Here is a 17,280-nt window from a genome sequence, read left to right on the forward strand (position 1 = left end):
ATTTACTGAAGGACAACAAAACTTTGAAGAAATGTCTCACTTCAAGGCAAGGAGACTGGCAAAGCAATTACTGCATTAAATTGAAGATACTTTCAGAGCACATTAGTTTGGATGCTAGAGAGTAAAAACTAACCTTTGTTAACTGAGGTGAAAGCTTTTTAACTTCGCCTCAAAACAAATTTTAACCCTCCTAGTACAGAATATGACTCTGCCTGACTTACTAAATACAGGAACTATTAAGGGAACTTTAATAATGTAAAGAGCAATGCTCTTATATGCTGATTACAGAACTGCAGTGCCTCCTAGTGTAAACTACAAGGCAAAACACTTAATAACATGTATTTTAAAAACCGTACTTCTAGAATGACAAAAATTGAATTAGCATTTATTGCTTGAAATTTACTTCCACTATGGTGTTGGGTAAAGAATGTGGGCTTTGGAGCTTCACTTTATCAAATGAATTGATAGGGAAAGTTACTTAGGTACACAGTAAATTCTCAATAAATGAGGGCTACTATTTTGATCCGTCTAACAGTCCTATTCTGGAAGTCTTTTTATTTTTTAATTTTTTTTGCAGCAAAGCATGGTTTATTGAGTGATAGCAAAGTGACAGTACAAAGCTCCCGGGGAGGGAGGGGACCCAAGAGGGTTGCCCTCTATTCTGGAAGTCTTGCCTACATCTCAGCTGTTAAAACTTAAACACATTGATCTCCCTCTCCTTTTTTAAGTCTGAATTTTTCACAGCAAGTTACCCCACATTTGGGCCATGGTGTTTTTCAAAGCAATTCTCTCCTAGAAAAGCAGTACAGTGTCAGTTCGTACTCTTTACACATGTGCATTAAATTTGGAATTTCTTGTCACATTTATGTGCAACCCACAAGATATCAATGCCGCATCTATTCTGGGGATAGAAGTCTATTCATTTGTTCAGTTCTGAACTTTCATTCAGCTGATCTAGCACACTTGCAAACAAAAAAGGAACAGAGTAACACTCAGCAGTATTTGTTTGCTCACAGTGTTCAGTGGGAATGTTCAACTATTCATCAGTGATTATTCAAAGTATGCTCGTGAGCACAGAGGGCAGTACAGCCCCGAACACTCAGGGGTACAGAGCCACAGGGATTTGCAAAGTGATATTAGAGGAAAACAGTTGGTTGATTTTACCAACACTTCTATTAAAAGTGTGGTCATGTTTTTAAGAGCTTATAAGCATGTTGAAGACATACCTGGGCCACTGGTCTCTTCCGGCCACAGACAGCTGTCTGAAAGGGCTTACACGGCTTTATGATACAAGACACGCTTTCCTTACCTTCCACCATCAGTAACTCTACAATTTTAACTTCAACCGTATTTCTGCCCACGATGAGGACATGTTAGGAATTCCCTGACTGCCTGCCTGAGAGGCTTCTCGTGGGGCATGTCCAGCTGCAGTGTGACTGCATTCAGCCTGTGCTAACGCAGTCTGAGCCCTGAACCAGGGTCTGCTCACTGATTTTTGCCTCCACCTGAGGAGCTTTAAATTGGCAGCTATATATCCCTGTCAGCATAGAATCAAGGCTTGCAGGAATTAACTCTGCTTGAACCTAACATCTGACACAAGCTTAAACAGAACAACCAAACCTGGTTAATCCAAATCACTTTGCAAACTCCATTTTTATTTGGATTAAAAAGCTTTAAATGAACAAACATATGATACATACATGTTATAAGACTAGTTACCACTTAAACCTCCTTTGATACAGAAATTAGAATAAACCAAGTTTGAATTAGGTCTGAAAATGTTCAAGCTCAGAAGTCAACAACACCAGTTTGAGATTTCACACAAAGAAGTGTCCCCTTTCAGTTCTTCCTCATAGGAAGACAAGGGTGGGTTCAAAAACAAAGCAGTTCAAAGGCCTTTTAAATCAGTTGGCTGACATACTATTTTAAACCTATAGATTTTCTCCCAAATAAAATTCTTTTCCACATGAACTTACATTTTGAAAACATTTAGGCCATTAAACTTTCTAAGCCATATCACTAGTTCCTAAAACTCATGGGGGAAAAAAAAAGATGTATATAGTTCACTTGTACTTTCTTAAGTCAGGACATTAAAAACAATTTTTTTTTGGCTTACCTTTTTTGGAAAATGGCTGACCTCAAATCTTATATCCTAAATATTAACTGATATTCTCCAAGTTAATATACAGAAAGACATGATTCTAAAATAAATACATAGATTTTTTTTTTTTTTTTTAAACTTAATTAGGGCCTGCCTACTGGCCCCCTGGCCCGGCTCTGCACTGCCTTAGGGAAGCCCCTGGCTGGATCTATGGTTTCTACAGCACCTCTAGACACTGGGAAGGAGCCCGGAGGAGGAGTGCCCTGGCTTCTAATGCCCCACCTAGCCCAAAGAAGTTTTTAGAAGCTTCCCAAAGAAGTCTCATCCAGACCTTAAAAAGGGAAATAAAATGGGTGCATGAAATAAATAAATAACTTAACCAAAATTAGATTTCAGGTTCTTTGGTGTAATTCAAGAATGTCTAGAAATAAAATAATCTGATTGTATTATACAGTCCATGATGATTCAATGGCCCAAATAACTAGGAACTGAAGATTTCTTTATCTGATTCAGTTTAACAATAAGGTAATGACATACTACTGCAATATATTTTTTAAAATTCAGAATTATTTAAAATACTTGATGCAAACTGAGATCCAGTGGTTGACTATAGGCAATTAAGTTACAAAGGCCTCCTGTATTTAAAGTATCTAGAATACAGGAGACTTGTTTCCATTTTACACACTTTTGTCCCCATGATTTAGAAAGAATGGCAATTAAATATCCAGCTATTGATTCATACCAGATTAAAAGAAAAAAGTATCCCTTGAGAGTCACTCTCTCAATTTACAAACAGCAAGGGAAGCTCCAACAAAATGGCAACAATCTTGTTACAAAAAAACAGGTTTCAAAAACCGAGTGGAATCCAGGTGTGGTGCTTTTCTACCTGTCTGTGCATCATACTCTGCCTCCAGATGTTCATTCGAGGCTCATATGAAAGAGAAAGGGTCAACCCCAAGTGTTTGGGATCCATAATGGTCTTTTTAAGTGAGTATTTTCTTAGATTATAATTACTTTCTCCTGAAATTCAAAAGCACAAATTAAATTTAAAAAACATTTTAGAAAGCCTTAAATTTCTGGTTGAGAATTACAACGCTGAGACTTAGAAGGAAAAAAAAAATGCCACATCTGGTGAGGAAATAGATACGAAAACATACTTGCATATGTAGACAGTCTACCCTTTTTACAATTATGCTTCTGACACAGCTCATACCTGGTTATGCACTCCCTTCCCTATGTTAGGTTGGGTGTTAGGTTTAAAAAATAAATCACCTCTATGCACACCTCAATGCTTTCTTCAAGGTGAACTTCAATCTTTTTCAATGTAAGAGATTTAAAATTTTAAATCATCCAACAAGTATAGGCATAAATTGTGAATTCAATATAAATAGATCGAAAGTACCCTTAAACTTACCTGCCAAGACTAAAGGTAATTCAGGGTTGTGCACATGTTCTGCAAAAATACCTGACACCATAGATGACTAACAGCACAAGAAACTGTGCTCTCCCCCTCCAGGTGTCTGAGAGACGCACCAGCTTCAGAAGGATGCACAGCACTGACTTCAGATTTCTGGAGCAAGTCTCTGAGTTAACAGAGCAAATGTGCCAGGTCTGCCAAACACCTGTAACCTGAAATAACAACTTTTCACTTCACCTGTAAAAAACAGCTTTTGCTGAAGTGGCTCAAGATACTCAGGTACATGAAGCAGACACCAGTGCACTCCCCTCTGTAAGATGTAAACTAGGACCAACTTCACATTTAATTGTCAACTTAAACTAATCTGTAAACTCTCGTGCGCGTGCGCGTCTGTGTGTGTATATTTTTTTCATTTTGTTTGTTCTTTTATAAAAAAACAAAACCAAAAACCAAAAACCAAAATCCCAAGCCAAGACAAAACCTTTGATGGTTTCAGTTCCATGGCAACAAGTAAAAAGATAAAACTCCAAGTCTACATATACAACCAATTATGAAACTGGTTTTAAACGAAGGAAACATATGCAAAAAAATCTCTGTGTATTTGATAAAGTCAACTTAATATAACAAAAACAAATTGAAATAGCTTATTAAAAGTGTCCTTATATAAAAATGGCCTTGTGATGTACAGTAAAATGCAATAAAAATTACCATCCTTTGTTCCTCCCCCCCACCCCCAGTAACTAAAATGGCTACTGTTCCACAAAACTCTTTATGCTTCTATAAAAGAAACGTAATTGATGTGATTAAAGGTTTTCTAGATTGTACGCTTGGCGAATGTTGAGGGTGTCTCGGAGCATCAAATCCCGAAGGCGCCAGAGGGCATCTGCCATGGTGGTGTGGGCCCCTTTACTTTTCAGCCAGTGAGAGGGGAGGCGGCTCTCCTGTTCTTTTGACAAATGGACATCGCGTCTTCGAGCTGAAAATTAAAATGCACACAAGAAAAATAAAAGTAGGAATTTTAAGGTAACAATTTCCTCCTCAGACCTAAGGTCTGATTAGCATATAACATTTATTATTTATTAAGTATTATGAATTTTAACTCTGCAGAGTATTTCCAAGCAAATGTCTTTTATCATTTTATTAGGCATCTTCGTTTTTTTTTTAAGATTTATTTATTTGACAGAGAGAGACAGCGAGAGAGGGAACACAAGCAGGGGGAGTGGGAGAGGGAGAAGCAGGCTTCCCGTCGAGCAGGGAACCCGATGCGGGCTCGATCCCAGGACCCTGGGATCATGACCTGAGCCGAAGGCAGACGCTCAGTGACTGAGCCACTCAGGCGCCCCGGCATCTTTGTTTTTAAAAAACTATGCACTTAGGTATGAGGCTACCTAGCTAAGGATGTCTTGTTCTATGCTTTGTATTTTAGAAACTTAAAAACTTAGAAATTTTCTAATTTATAATAATGACTTAACAAAAGAGCTGCACAATATAACATAATTCTCTATGAATGGGAACATAAGAGTTGCACAAACACCTAAAGATCTGATCACTGGGGCGCCCGGGTGGCTCAGTCGTTAAGCATCTGCCTTCAGCTCAGGTCATGATCCCAGGGTTCTGGGATCGAGCCCCACATCGGGCTCCCTGCTCCGCGGGGAGCCTGCTTCTCCCTCTTCCACTCCCCCTGCTTGTGCTCCCTCTCTCACTGTGTCTCTCTCTGTCAAATAAATACATAAAAAATCTTAAAAAAAAAAAAAAAGATCTGATCACTAATACTGTGTTGCAGGCAGTCCTGATGATTAATAATTTCTTCAGGGGCGCCTGGGTGGTGCAGTCGGTTTAATTGTCCAACTCTTGGTTTCGACTCAGGTCATGGTCTCAGGATCACGGGATCCAGCCCCACGTTGGGCTCCGCGTTCAGTGTGGAGTCTGCTTAAGACTCTCTCTCGCTCTCCCTCTACCCCTCCCCACTGCTCTCTCTCTCAAATAGGTAAAGTAAAGAAAATTACTAATTTCTTCAGTGTTAACAATGGTTCCTGAAAAGGAAAATGTGAGGAAAGGGAAAACACACCTATTATTCTGAAAGATATCAAATGATCAAATTTGGTTTAGAAATGAAGATCGAGAGGCACCTGGATGGCTCAGTTGGCTAAGCATCCAACATTTGATTTTTAGCTCAGGTCATGATCTCATGGGTGATGATCTCGGGGTTGTGAGATCGAGCCCCACATCGGGCCCTGCATTCAGCATGGAGTCTGCTTGAGATTTTCTCCCTCTCCCTCTGCCCCTCCCCCTGCTCCTGCACTCTGGCACTCTCTAAATAAATAAATAATAAAATCTAAAAAAAAAAACAAAAAAGAAGAAGAAATGAAGAATGATGAGTAGGAACTTGTACCTTTCTTTCCAGAAACCAGCCAGGTTATTTTATTTTTATTTTATAGGGAGGAGGGGCAGAGGGAGAAAGAATCTTAAATAGGCGCATAGCCCAGTGTGAAGCCTGATTTGGGGTTCGATCTCACGACCCGGAGATCATGACCTGAGCTGAAATTAAGAGTCAGACACTTAACCAACCACCCAGAGCCCCCAGGCAAGTTATTTTAGTATGTACTGAAAACACATTAAGTCCACTGAACTAAATAAGTAACTCAACAGGTTAACTGAAACCTGTTTTCCAATATTTTTTTCTTTTTTAAAAGTTGAACTGAAAGAATATTTTTTAAAGATTTTATTTATTTGACAGAAAGAGAAAGAGAGAGCACAAGCGGGGGGAGCGGCAGGCAGAGGGAGAGGGAGAAGCAGACTCCCCGCTGAGCAGGGAGCCCGATGTGGGGCTCCATCCCAGGACCCTGGGATCATGACCTGAGCCGAAGGCAGACGCTTAACCAGGCTGAGCCACCCAGGCGCCCCTGAACTGAATTTTTTTTTTTTTTTTAAAGATTTTATTTATTTGACAGAGAGAGACACAGCGAGAGAGGGAACACAAGCAGGGGGAATGGGAGAGGGAGAAGCAGGCTTCCCGCCGAGCAGGGAGCCCGATGTGGGGCTCGATCCCAGGACCCTGGGATCATGACCCGAGCCGAAGGCAGACGCTTAACGACTGAGCCACCCAGGCGCCCCGAAGGAATTTTTAATTTACCCAAATGCATCTATATAAATGACCAAATGCCTAAAAAAGAATTGAAAAGAATTCAGAATATTACTTACAAGATAGCAGTGATGTTTATGACAAAACTTAGAAATTCAACAAAAACCCCACCACTTTCAGTGATGTCAATACACAAAAAAGCTTCAAACCCTTCTATTAAATACAGAATTTATTTTACTTCTCTGAGAAAAGTGGATATCTATCGCACAATCTAATGCCAATAGCAGTGAGATTTCACAAAGGCTTGTTGAGAAGGACTCCTTACCTGCCAGGGTTTGGTCCCACTTGCTAATGCTGTTGGACTCAGCACTGAGTCCTTCAATGTATTTCAAGTAGGCCTCTGAGTGGAGAAGCCGTTGTGTCTTCGGTGGGGGAGCCACAAACATGGGCGTTGTTGGCTGCTGTATGACAGGGGGGCCGGCTGGATGTGGGCCAGGATATGGAGGTGGTGCCTGCTGCCCTGGAGGCCCCAAAACTCCTACCTGAAAGAGCACAGAGCACACGGTGAGGGGAAAAAAACCACTTGGCGTGTGCTCTGAGAAAGAGCGTAACTTGAATTCTGTCGAGTCCTAGAAAATCCAACTGAGAGGCTTACCTGCTGTCCGTACGGACTTCCGCCTTGTGCTGGAGTCCCCACCATAGGGGCCACTCCTTGATTCATCACACCTATAATTCAGAATGCAATGGCACAGTTAGAGGCTCTGGGTTGAGAGAACTACTGAAAAACTACTGATAAGAAACGATGCCATTTATAATGCAAACCTATGGATCTCTGCCCTTGAGTTTTTGTGGATAGGAATCCCAAAATGGGATGCAGCATTCAATGGAAAATTCATTCTGTTGTTTTCTAGGTATTTTAAGTATAATGCTAGAAAAATCTGTCAGATGTGCATTAATTATTCATGGCTTAGAAATGCTCTGAACCCTGCATAAAATTCTAGTATTCCCCTAGGTCAGCTATAGTCGGACTACGTCTCTATTTTCAAAGTATTTTTCTTCTGACAGCACATTTTCCTGCCACTGAAGCCCAGGTCTCATTCTGGCAGTAACGGTACTGCAGTGAGGCTCAGCAGCAGGCCGTGTACGAGGACAGCAGGGACACAAGGGAAGAGGCTGTGCAAGGGCACAGTTCAGTGAGCCCCGTGGAGACTGGAGGCCCATCCCTGCTGCCCTCTCACAGGCCCCCAGCACCTCTGCTTCTAACGGGAGTCACTAATGCTGGCAGGCAGCGCACTTCCATCTGGTAGAGCAGTACTGTGAAAAGGATCATCTGGAAGCGGGTCAGCCTCGCTGCTATCACTTCAGATGCAAAAATGACAAAGACATTTCATGGTCCTACTATATCTGTACTCTGTACCTGCTAATAATTTTGTAAACTTCCCTTGATGATTCCTCACAAGCAATTTCTGTCCCATAGGTACTAGCTGATAACGAACGGTGAGATGTCCTAAATTTAGTGTCTGGGGCTGTTGCAATCTCAGGACTGTCCATTCACTGAACAGATGCTGAAATAAACAAGGGTCCCAGTTCATTAAAAACTACTAAGCTATAGCCAAAACCCTGGTGAGCTACTGTTTAAACAAGTCCTGCTGGCTGCCAAGAAGGATCAAAAGGAGCTCACCTCATACACTAGTTTCTCTGGATTCAAAATGTTGCTATTTTGGCTAGGCAGAACCAGTCCACTATTCTAAGATTCAGAATTGCTGAAGGCCACTTCCGGGAAGTATTAGATATTTGTTAGAGAGGAAGTAATAAGTAAAAATAAGCTTTCTGTTTACAAAGCAGGGATTTTTGTAAGTACCCAGAAGTTTACGTGGATCACCATAGCAGGATCCTCACGATTATTTGTGACTGTTTAAGAGGTTGTGGTGGGTAAGCTGCTGCTCCAGCAACATATTCACAACCCCTGTGAACCCCCCTCTCCAGGACACTCACCCTCCTCAGATCCCACAACACAGGGGGCCTCCCTGAACTGCCTTTCTCAAATTTCGCAGGGCACAAACAACTCAGCAATTCCCTCTGCTTCCTGTCTACAAGTGCCATGCAAGGGGGCAGCCAGTGAGAATGTGGGCTGGTCACCAGAGGAGATCCCCAAGTCCTCCTCTCCTCAAAGCCTGAGCAGATGTGTGCGTGCGTGCATTTGTGTGCGTGTGTGTGCTCGTGTGAGTGCACGTCCCTGCTTCCTGTTTACAGATGCCATGCAAAGGGGATGTCAGTGAGAATGTGGACTGAGTCACCAGAGTTCCCTGAGTCCTCTCCTCAAAGCCTAAACCGACGGGTGCCTGTTTGTGTGTGTGCGTGCACACGTGCGTACACGTGTGGACACTAAGAGGGGTTCTTCCTTGTCTCCCTAAAATCAAGTGTGTGTGTGTGTGTGTGCCTCCTTCAATTGCAGTTTAGAACCCAAAGAAGGGGAAAGGGACACAGTATGCCCGATACCCACCAAAAGGTATCTGCTACTTAGAGGGTACTGGCCTTAGACATGGCTCGCAGTGAGTACCACATGCACCTAGAAGTCAACTCCAACCTGGTCTGAGTCAGTCAGATACCCTGTGCCAAGGTGAGAGGGCACAGAATGAAGGCCGATTCTACCTGCCACACGGGCACACCCATTTTATGACTGACTGGTGCTGCAACTCACACACAGGCCACCGTTTCTATAATGAAGCACCCACTCCCATAAACATTTCCTCCTCTGGGTACATCTGGATCAAACATGTGTGCGTGGAGTTCTGGCCATTCTCTAATAGCCACAGGAGTGTGGCTGGAGGCTCTAGACCAAGCCCCCAGGCTTACTTACCCTGCACACTGCTGGACTGGGTGTACCACTGAGGGACTATCGGGGGGAACTCAGTATAACCCACTACTGGTGTAAGCAAATCTAACATCTCTACATTTTGTCATCTGGGCCAGGCCTTTAGCTGATATTCTGGATAATGACCAAATGCTATTCTAAGTTACCTTCAGGTCACATTCCCTCCAACCAGATTATAGCTAAAGCCCAGTTCTTTTGCATATGATGGCAATTAATACGGGAGCCTGTGATTTTCCTTTCACAATATTTTAACTACTAATTTTAAAGTAAACCTCTAGCTCTTCCTGAACTCCATTTATGTGTTTCCACATGAAATAAATTCTGAGCTTCTGTTGAGAGATAAATCAGTGTCCACAGTCAGTAGGCTGGGGCTATGCTGCTCTTTAAAACGTTATGTCATACTTCTTAGGGGGCTCACATATGGAAAATGTGTTCATTGCAAATTTGTTCCCTCCCTCCTTTTTGTTCCTAGAATGATTGAATGCAGGATTTCTTCATCATCATCAGTGACTCTGCAATCCCCTCAGAAGGGCTGTTTGAGAAGCAGGAGATGAAGCAAGGATTCTATAAGAAGACAATCTTTCAATAAGAACTGAACCAGAGGAAGAAGTGCACTCAGGACCAAAAGTGCTTTTATATGTGACTCGGAACTAGCAATTTGGGAAACTTCATTCACTGATAAAGAGGGCATGACCTTCTAGGCTGTATTTGGCTTTCTGAGCACATGTCAAATTATCTGAGTGGTGTGCGCATAGGCCTTCTGCCCCGTGGTCTGCTGAGTCTGGTCTCTGCCATGTGTCCTGTGCTGCCACTAGGCAGTCAGGTGCCTGAGGACACAGGTGCTGAGCTGCCTGCTCAATACACAGGACAGGCCCTGCTGCTGACAGCCCTGGGATTCTCAGTGAGGACAGGCCTGGCCATAGTGGGCAGCAGGTACCTCCTGGAACAACTGGCTGAGGGAGGAAAAAAGAGAATATGAAGATGAGATTAATGAGTGAATGAGGATGAAGTTCTTACCCGGTGGTGGGATGCCCGGGAGGCCGGGCACACCTGGCGGAAGATGGTGGGGTGGAGGCCCCCCAGGGTGAAGTGGCTGCATGCTGCCCATGCTAACAAGGCCATCAACTGGGCCCTGCAAAGGTGGAAGGCCTGGCGGATAGCCACCCATCATGCCTTGAAGGACACAACAAATTTCAGACATGCATCATTAACATGCAACATGAGCTAAGTAATAACAAATCCCCCCACATGCACTACCAATGAATAAAGCGCCCTTAGTACTGCATGATATAACGGCAATTAGTGCAATTATTTTGTTGCAATAATGAACAAAATAAAAAGTTACAAATATGCAATCCAACATCTGTGGATGAATTAGTACTTAGTATATTATTATTTGTAGTTATTTTCCCTGGAATAAATACGCTGCATGTTTTCAGTTAAATAATAATAAAGAGGAGTTCCAGTAACAGCCTTCCCAAGGTCATGATTATTGCAAGCTGTTCAAACAGAGTGACCAGTTCTGTGACTGCGGTTCTAATTGATCAGTAGAAACCCCATCACTCCACTCTGCCCACACTCATATGCCTATCATGGGTACACATGAGGGGAAATTGGAATGGAGGGAAATGAGGCGCACAGCCCTGATCACAAAGCATGGTTCTCCAGCTGGGAGCGGGGCGGTGGGGGGCGTGGAGAGTTTTTCAAGGCTTCCTCCTCCCTTCTAGCCCCACCACTACTGGTAAAAATGGTTCATGCTCGGGCTTGAGCTGGGGAACAGAGAAGAGCCATCACAATGGATGATGTTTCATCTTTAGATCTCAGAAAACATGTAAAATAAAGATAAAACCTAAACCCTCCCAAGCCAAACTAAGCCCAGGTCACTTGGTAGCGGGCACGCAGACCTCAGAAGGAGTGGCTGGAGAATCAGGCTCTGCTGGCATGAGAAAATGCAATTGTCACTTCTGTCTCCGAGTTCACAAAAGCCCTCACATAAACCTTCGGTTAATAGGGAACATTTTAAATGAGGTACAGAATTTCTGTGAACAGAGGCTTTTACTCCTTTATTTTCAAAGTGCATCTTCACAACACAAAATATTTTCTGCTGGCTAGGGAAGAGTTTCAAGAAACAAGTATTTTTGGCAAAAGGAGTGAAAGGGAGAAAATAATTTCAAAATGTCAAAAACTCACCTATCAAAAGACCTTTAAAGCCACATGACTTTTTTTTTAAGCAAGAAAAACAACTTGACTCTTCTGGGATTTGAAATGATCACAATAAACAGAACATAAGACTCCCCCCAAAATGCAATCATCTTTGGTCACAGCTTCTTGCACAAAGGGAGGCTTGAGGGACTGCTGCCAAAGCTCATTTTTATAAAATACTCTTTGTAGAGGGACCCTGGGAAACAGTGGAAACTCCAGATTCTAAGGATTTTACTCTTTGACTTTCCCTCAAGGATTATTTGAAAGGTACTTGTTTATAAAAGATTGTTTAGTCTTTTGAAGCTATAAAATTACTGAAAATTGTGAGATTGATTCAGCCTGCTTCATTAGTCATATCTAAGCTGACTGAAAAACTTACAATTACACAAACCAGTAAAGCGAATTTTAAATAATACCTCTATACCTGAAACAGGATTGAGTTTCATTTTTTAAAAACGAAAGTTCAGAAAGTAAAAACTACTTTTGTACAGACACTATCATCTTAAACATAGGAGATCCAAAGCTACCAAACTGCCTTTTAACCACACCACCAGATACAGCTTTAGGGATAAGTAGGTGGGAGTTTAAGAAAGTTAGGAGGCTTTGCTTTCAATTACAAAAGCCCATCTGAACGCAGCCTTCACAGGCTGTGGTTAAAGAAATTATTAAGAATTGAAAGACATGACACTTGTCTTCATTAAACTGTACTTTGGCACTTATTATCCCAGTCACATGTGTTCAAATGAGCTTTAATGCTTGTAAGCAAAGCTGGTCTCAGACAGCAACAAGGCTACGACTTAGGCCCTAAGCAATCTGTAAACCCATGAAAAATCACCCTCTCAGCTGCAAAGTTCCCGCTGTGGACCAAAGAACTGGTGCCTGTAGAGAATGCTTGCTTGCCCTTCACTCCCATGGCCCTTCGGAATCTGGGCAGCATATGCTTAATAATGGAGCAGGGTCTTTCTAGAAGGGGTCCCACCTCCTCACCCATTAGAGCTCGGTGATGTTATTCCCCAACAGGGAGCTAAAATGCTGCAGCTGCTGTGTTTTAATGTTTTTAGCTGTTTGAATTCATTTTGTTAATGTGTCCCCGGGCTTTTTAGTCTAGGGCACAGTGCTACAATATCACATATCAAACAGAACAGAACAGGATGTCAACGAGGGAATTCTAACTTTCAAAGTCCCCATGTTCAAGGCCTGATTTCTAAAACCCCCTGGAACCCCATTAACCAAAATGGGCCATGGAATAGAGCAGGCGATTATGAGGTTTGTTAGATCAACGTCAGTTACACTGAAAGTACTGAAAAGCCATGATTCAGATGTGCTCTGGCGAGTGCAACTGCTGAGTTCAGCGACAGTGCATTTGAGAACCTGCCATCACAAAAGGTAGGAGCGACAATGGAAAAGTTATCCTATGCTACTCTTCCTTAAAAAGCAAATACAAAAAAAGCAAAAACAAAAACAGCATCCCAATGAGCCTGCCTTGAACAACACTGTCTTGGACTCCCTGCGAAAAGAGGTCAGACCGCTTGCTTAAGAAGACACTCAGGTGGTTTGTATGGACCTCACCAGGCCTAGGGAGATCACGAAGGAGGGACCCGAGAAGTGGTCTTCAGGCTTCTCACTGGAGACAGGTCAGACAAGGATATTCGATTCAAGAATAGCCAAATTTGCTATGGCCACCAGAACCAGAGACAACACACACAAGCAAACCACATTCATCATTTTCTTTTCTTTTTTTAAAAATATGTGACTGGGATACTAACAGAAAATGCAGTTTAATGTAATTAAATAGAAAAGCATTACAGAGTGGGCACAATGAATTGAATAAGGACTTTGTATTCCACTTAGCAGTCATGCACATTAGTGACCAAGAAAGGATTTACAATTCATTGTCAAAAATCCTTTTAAATGGTCAGTCTTTTAAGGATGGCTGCAGCAGAACCAGGCCAACTGAATACTGGAATGAGACGGGAGAATCAACATCACCTGAATGCTACTTTTGTCTTTTCTCTCGGGAGTCCCTCCAGAACAGAATTCAGGGTCTGTTTATGTGTTCTGCTATAGCGCTCTACCTCAAGAGCAGTCTGGGGTGGAGAATATCGCCAGACCATGTCCACAGCCAGGCTAGAGCTGCTCCCTACCAATTCCCAGGGTTGGGCCCAGGGCCCATTTCTGGGGCAGAGGGGAGGCACTGCCCATATGGGAGAGGCGATATAAGGACGACATGGACGACTTCAAACTTTGACTCTGCCATGAGAAAAGCCTAGAGACTGTGGCCTACTCCTCATTGGAGAAAAAAAAAAATGAAGGAATTTCTTAAAGTGGAAAAAAATGGTCTTAGCTCCTGTTTTTACCTGCAACAGGTGTCAACTGCTGATTGAGCATCCCCATTGGTGTTGGTGGTGGCACCACCCCCATGAGAGCCCCCACAGGGGTGCCTGCTCGGGGAGAAGCACTCGGCTGCTGTTGCTGTGCTGCGCGCTCTCTCTCCTGCTGCTCAGCAACTTTAGCTGCCCGCTCTGTAAAGGCATTTCAGATTTTCAATTCTGTTTTTAACCCAGGAATTCAAAATACCATCCATTGCATTCAACAGGACTAGTAAAAACACAGGCAACAGTTCTGTCTCAACGGAAGGAACGGTAGATGACTAGTCTCAACACAGGAGAAGTCGGGCCGATTTCACTCGGTAACCTAGAGTCCAGCTTTCCTATCCCATCTTGAGAACTGGTCTGCAAAGATTTCAAGAATGTTAAGACTGCAACACACATTCAGAAAGCACAGGTTTTATTTAAACACGTCACCAGCGTAACCAACGTGGTTAATCTCACAAGGCACCCTGAAGATGAGAAGCGCTACCATTATTCTAGTATTAATAGCATTACAAATTATTTATAATTTCAACATGAAGCAATTCCATGGCCCATTATAATTTTTGGCACAATTGTTACTTACACTACTTTCCTGATTTCTTGCACCCAATTTTACTATGATTTGAGGACTCCTGTCATTAGTGTCATGGGATTTAGCAGCTGAAGAAAATTAACTCTGTAAGGGAAAAGTAGCTTACTGCTTCCTCCACAAGGTTTTAGGGAAAATAAACACTACTTCCTACACCCTAATGAAGCCAAGAGGTCATGTTTAATAAACCCCAAGGGAAAAAAAATGTATGATACTCTAGGCTACAGTCATTCAAAGCAGGGAATATGTATACACATATGAAGCAATGGATATGTACTGACAGAACCAGGTTTCCTGAAGCTGAGCAGTTCAATACTGACCATAAATCATCCTAAATCAGCAAAAGTTCCAAGAATTCACTCTGATTTCATCCAAAATGCAAGAGGAGCATTTGCTTGTGCCAGTTCTGGGCTGTGGAACACACCTTGCTACACCCCTTACCCCACTGAGCTGCTCTGCCCTGCAACTCCATAGCCAGTAGTCCCCAACGACCACATTCCCAGTCTTTTTGGGAGCTAGCAGCCTGGACCCTTACTAGAAAACACTAGAAATGTGTATTCCCCAAATTCCCACAATACAGGGCTTATTTTGCTTCACCATTCATGAATAGGAAAGCCTCCTCACTCCTCAAAAGGGGCAAACTGAGGCTGGGAGACAGGTAGTGACTTGTCCAAGGCTACAGAGAGAACCACCAACATGTGGCCCTGACTCATGATAGCACATTCCACTGCCACACATTAACCCTCCAACATGGAATTCAAAAGACTACTGTTGGCTGATCTGAGGAGTGGAAAATAGTTCGAGATCCCATGGCTTTAAAGAGAATCAAGAAGCAACAGCTCGAGTCCTCCGTTAGTGTATAAGAATGTGAAAGTCAAGCAAGTCAAAGCTTCCTAGGCTGCAACAGAGTTGCCTAGATAGGCTAGTCATCACTCACTAACACCGTCCCAGTTTATAGATCCTCTGTACAATGAGTGTGAGGGACAAAGGCCATTTGAACAACCCATTTCCTCTGCTAGCAGTAAAAAAAAAACACTGAATGACCTAGACCCCCACATTAAATTCTAGTATTTTCATTACACAAATGACAGTAAAATGGGAGAGCAAAAAAAAAAAGAAGTTGAAAAAAGAAAAATTCAGATCTGTGCATCAGATATTGGACTGGCTATGTGTTGGCTCTTTCCGGGAAGAGCCTAACGGGCTGTGCTGGAATAGAGAATTGTTAAATGAAGCCAGCCAAACTCCAAACTTTGGGTTTTGAATTCAAACCCAAATTGGGTTTTGGTCAAAACAACAAAAGGCAGACACTGCTGAGTCATACACAACTCATCTCACTCAATTTTCCCTGAATTTCACACTCTCCTTGGAATTTGGGAGACTTCCCTAGAAGCCATCATTTCTCCCTCTCTTCAGCCCTGCTTCAGGGTTTTTACTTTTACACTACATCCAGACACATCTGTCTTTCTTGTTCACATTCTAAAAAACCAGCCACATATGCTCTAGACTGGGCTTTACACCCATGTGAGCTACATTTCCAATCCTCTTCCAGTGGAGTGATCTATTTGGTCTTAACTTTAAGGTCAGAAATACCAAAGCTCTACAAATTTCGAGGTTTCCCCCCCCCGCCCCAAAGTTTGAGGTTCTTATGGAACTGACTAGGGTTTCTTAAAGAGTGTTCTGTAAATTATTTGTTCTTTACGACATTAAAAGGTATTATATGAATACTTGGTCAAGTTCCAGAAAATGCCAGTTGAAAAAAAACAGGTGTTTACTGTAGGTCTTAAAGACTTTAATATGGGAATATGCACTGTAAGTTTCCAAGAGTCAAAGTGTCTAGAGTACTTTTCAAACTGGTTTTGCCACACAGGTTTTTCTGGCTGAACATCTTGTAGGATTAGGATTCTGCAGAAAATCTTTGGGGAGGTCTGTCAGTTAATTTTATAATTATCAATCAATTGATATAAATGAAAGGAGTAAAATTTTTTTTTTTTTCATTTCTTTGGAAACACCATAAACTTCAATAAAGGAGGCAGCCTTAATAATTAATTTCTTTATGTTTACTGGAAAATAACGGATTTAGACCCGGCCAAGATAAGTAATGGTTGACCACAGTGGTGAACCACTGAGAGACAGTTCTAAACTGGCAAAATGAACCATTATATACAATTCCAAATGGAGAAATATAGCTCCAAAGGCGAGAGTCCTGCCTAAGCTAATGTTCATTATTCATTTATTAAAGGTATGCCTGACATTAAAAACAAAACAAAACAAAACAAAAAAACCCCAAATCTCTCTCACGTACTTGTCCCTAAAGGCTAAGAACCACCAAATCTTTAAACGATAGCTCATGGCCCAAAACGATTTAATTACAGAGTAAAAGGAAAATGAAGGCGATTGAGCTTTATCAGAGACTTCAAGTGCCTTAAAAGTAGCTATGAATGCAGACATAGCACAGGCCAGGACTGGCCTAGGAAACCAAGCGCTTTCAGCCAAGCCTCAGCCTGGAGCTTAAACATGTGGCTTATCAAGAGCCACAATCGATCCTGATTTTGAAAGCCCCCTTTCAGATGAATTTTAACCAAAATTCTAATTTAACATCTTTGTACAATCATTCCCCAGCTCAACACATGTGTGCTTACAGG

General features: G+C 42.3%; 1 protein-coding gene across 24 annotated transcripts in view; it reads right to left on the reverse strand.

The window, feature by feature from the left end:
* Positions 1–1,634: 1,634 nt before the first annotated feature.
* Positions 1,635–17,280, reverse strand: part of PBRM1 (polybromo 1) — a 114,133-nt gene continuing 98,487 nt past the window's right edge. For 10 of the 24 annotated variants that reach the window (XM_081818944.1, XM_081818939.1, XM_081818922.1 and 7 more), the window contains 5 exons: positions 14,035–14,199; positions 10,493–10,648; positions 7,256–7,326; positions 6,926–7,142; positions 1,635–4,494 (listed from right to left, as the gene is read on the reverse strand). In XM_081818944.1, coding sequence (XP_081675070.1) covers positions 4,322–4,494; positions 6,926–7,142; positions 7,256–7,326; positions 10,493–10,648; positions 14,035–14,199 — 782 coding nt within the window. In that variant the 3' untranslated portion in view covers positions 1,635–4,321. The remainder of the gene's footprint in view (positions 4,495–6,925; positions 7,143–7,255; positions 7,327–10,492; positions 10,649–14,034; positions 14,200–17,280) is intronic. The other 14 variants (XM_081819033.1, XM_081819009.1, XM_081819024.1 and 11 more) reach the window with 3 other exon arrangements.

The sequence above is a fragment of the Leptonychotes weddellii genome, chromosome 1 (genome assembly GCF_054177405.1).
Source record: "Leptonychotes weddellii isolate Sample4059 chromosome 1, ASM5417740v2, whole genome shotgun sequence".
Classification (NCBI taxonomy): domain Eukaryota; kingdom Metazoa; phylum Chordata; class Mammalia; order Carnivora; family Phocidae; genus Leptonychotes; species Leptonychotes weddellii.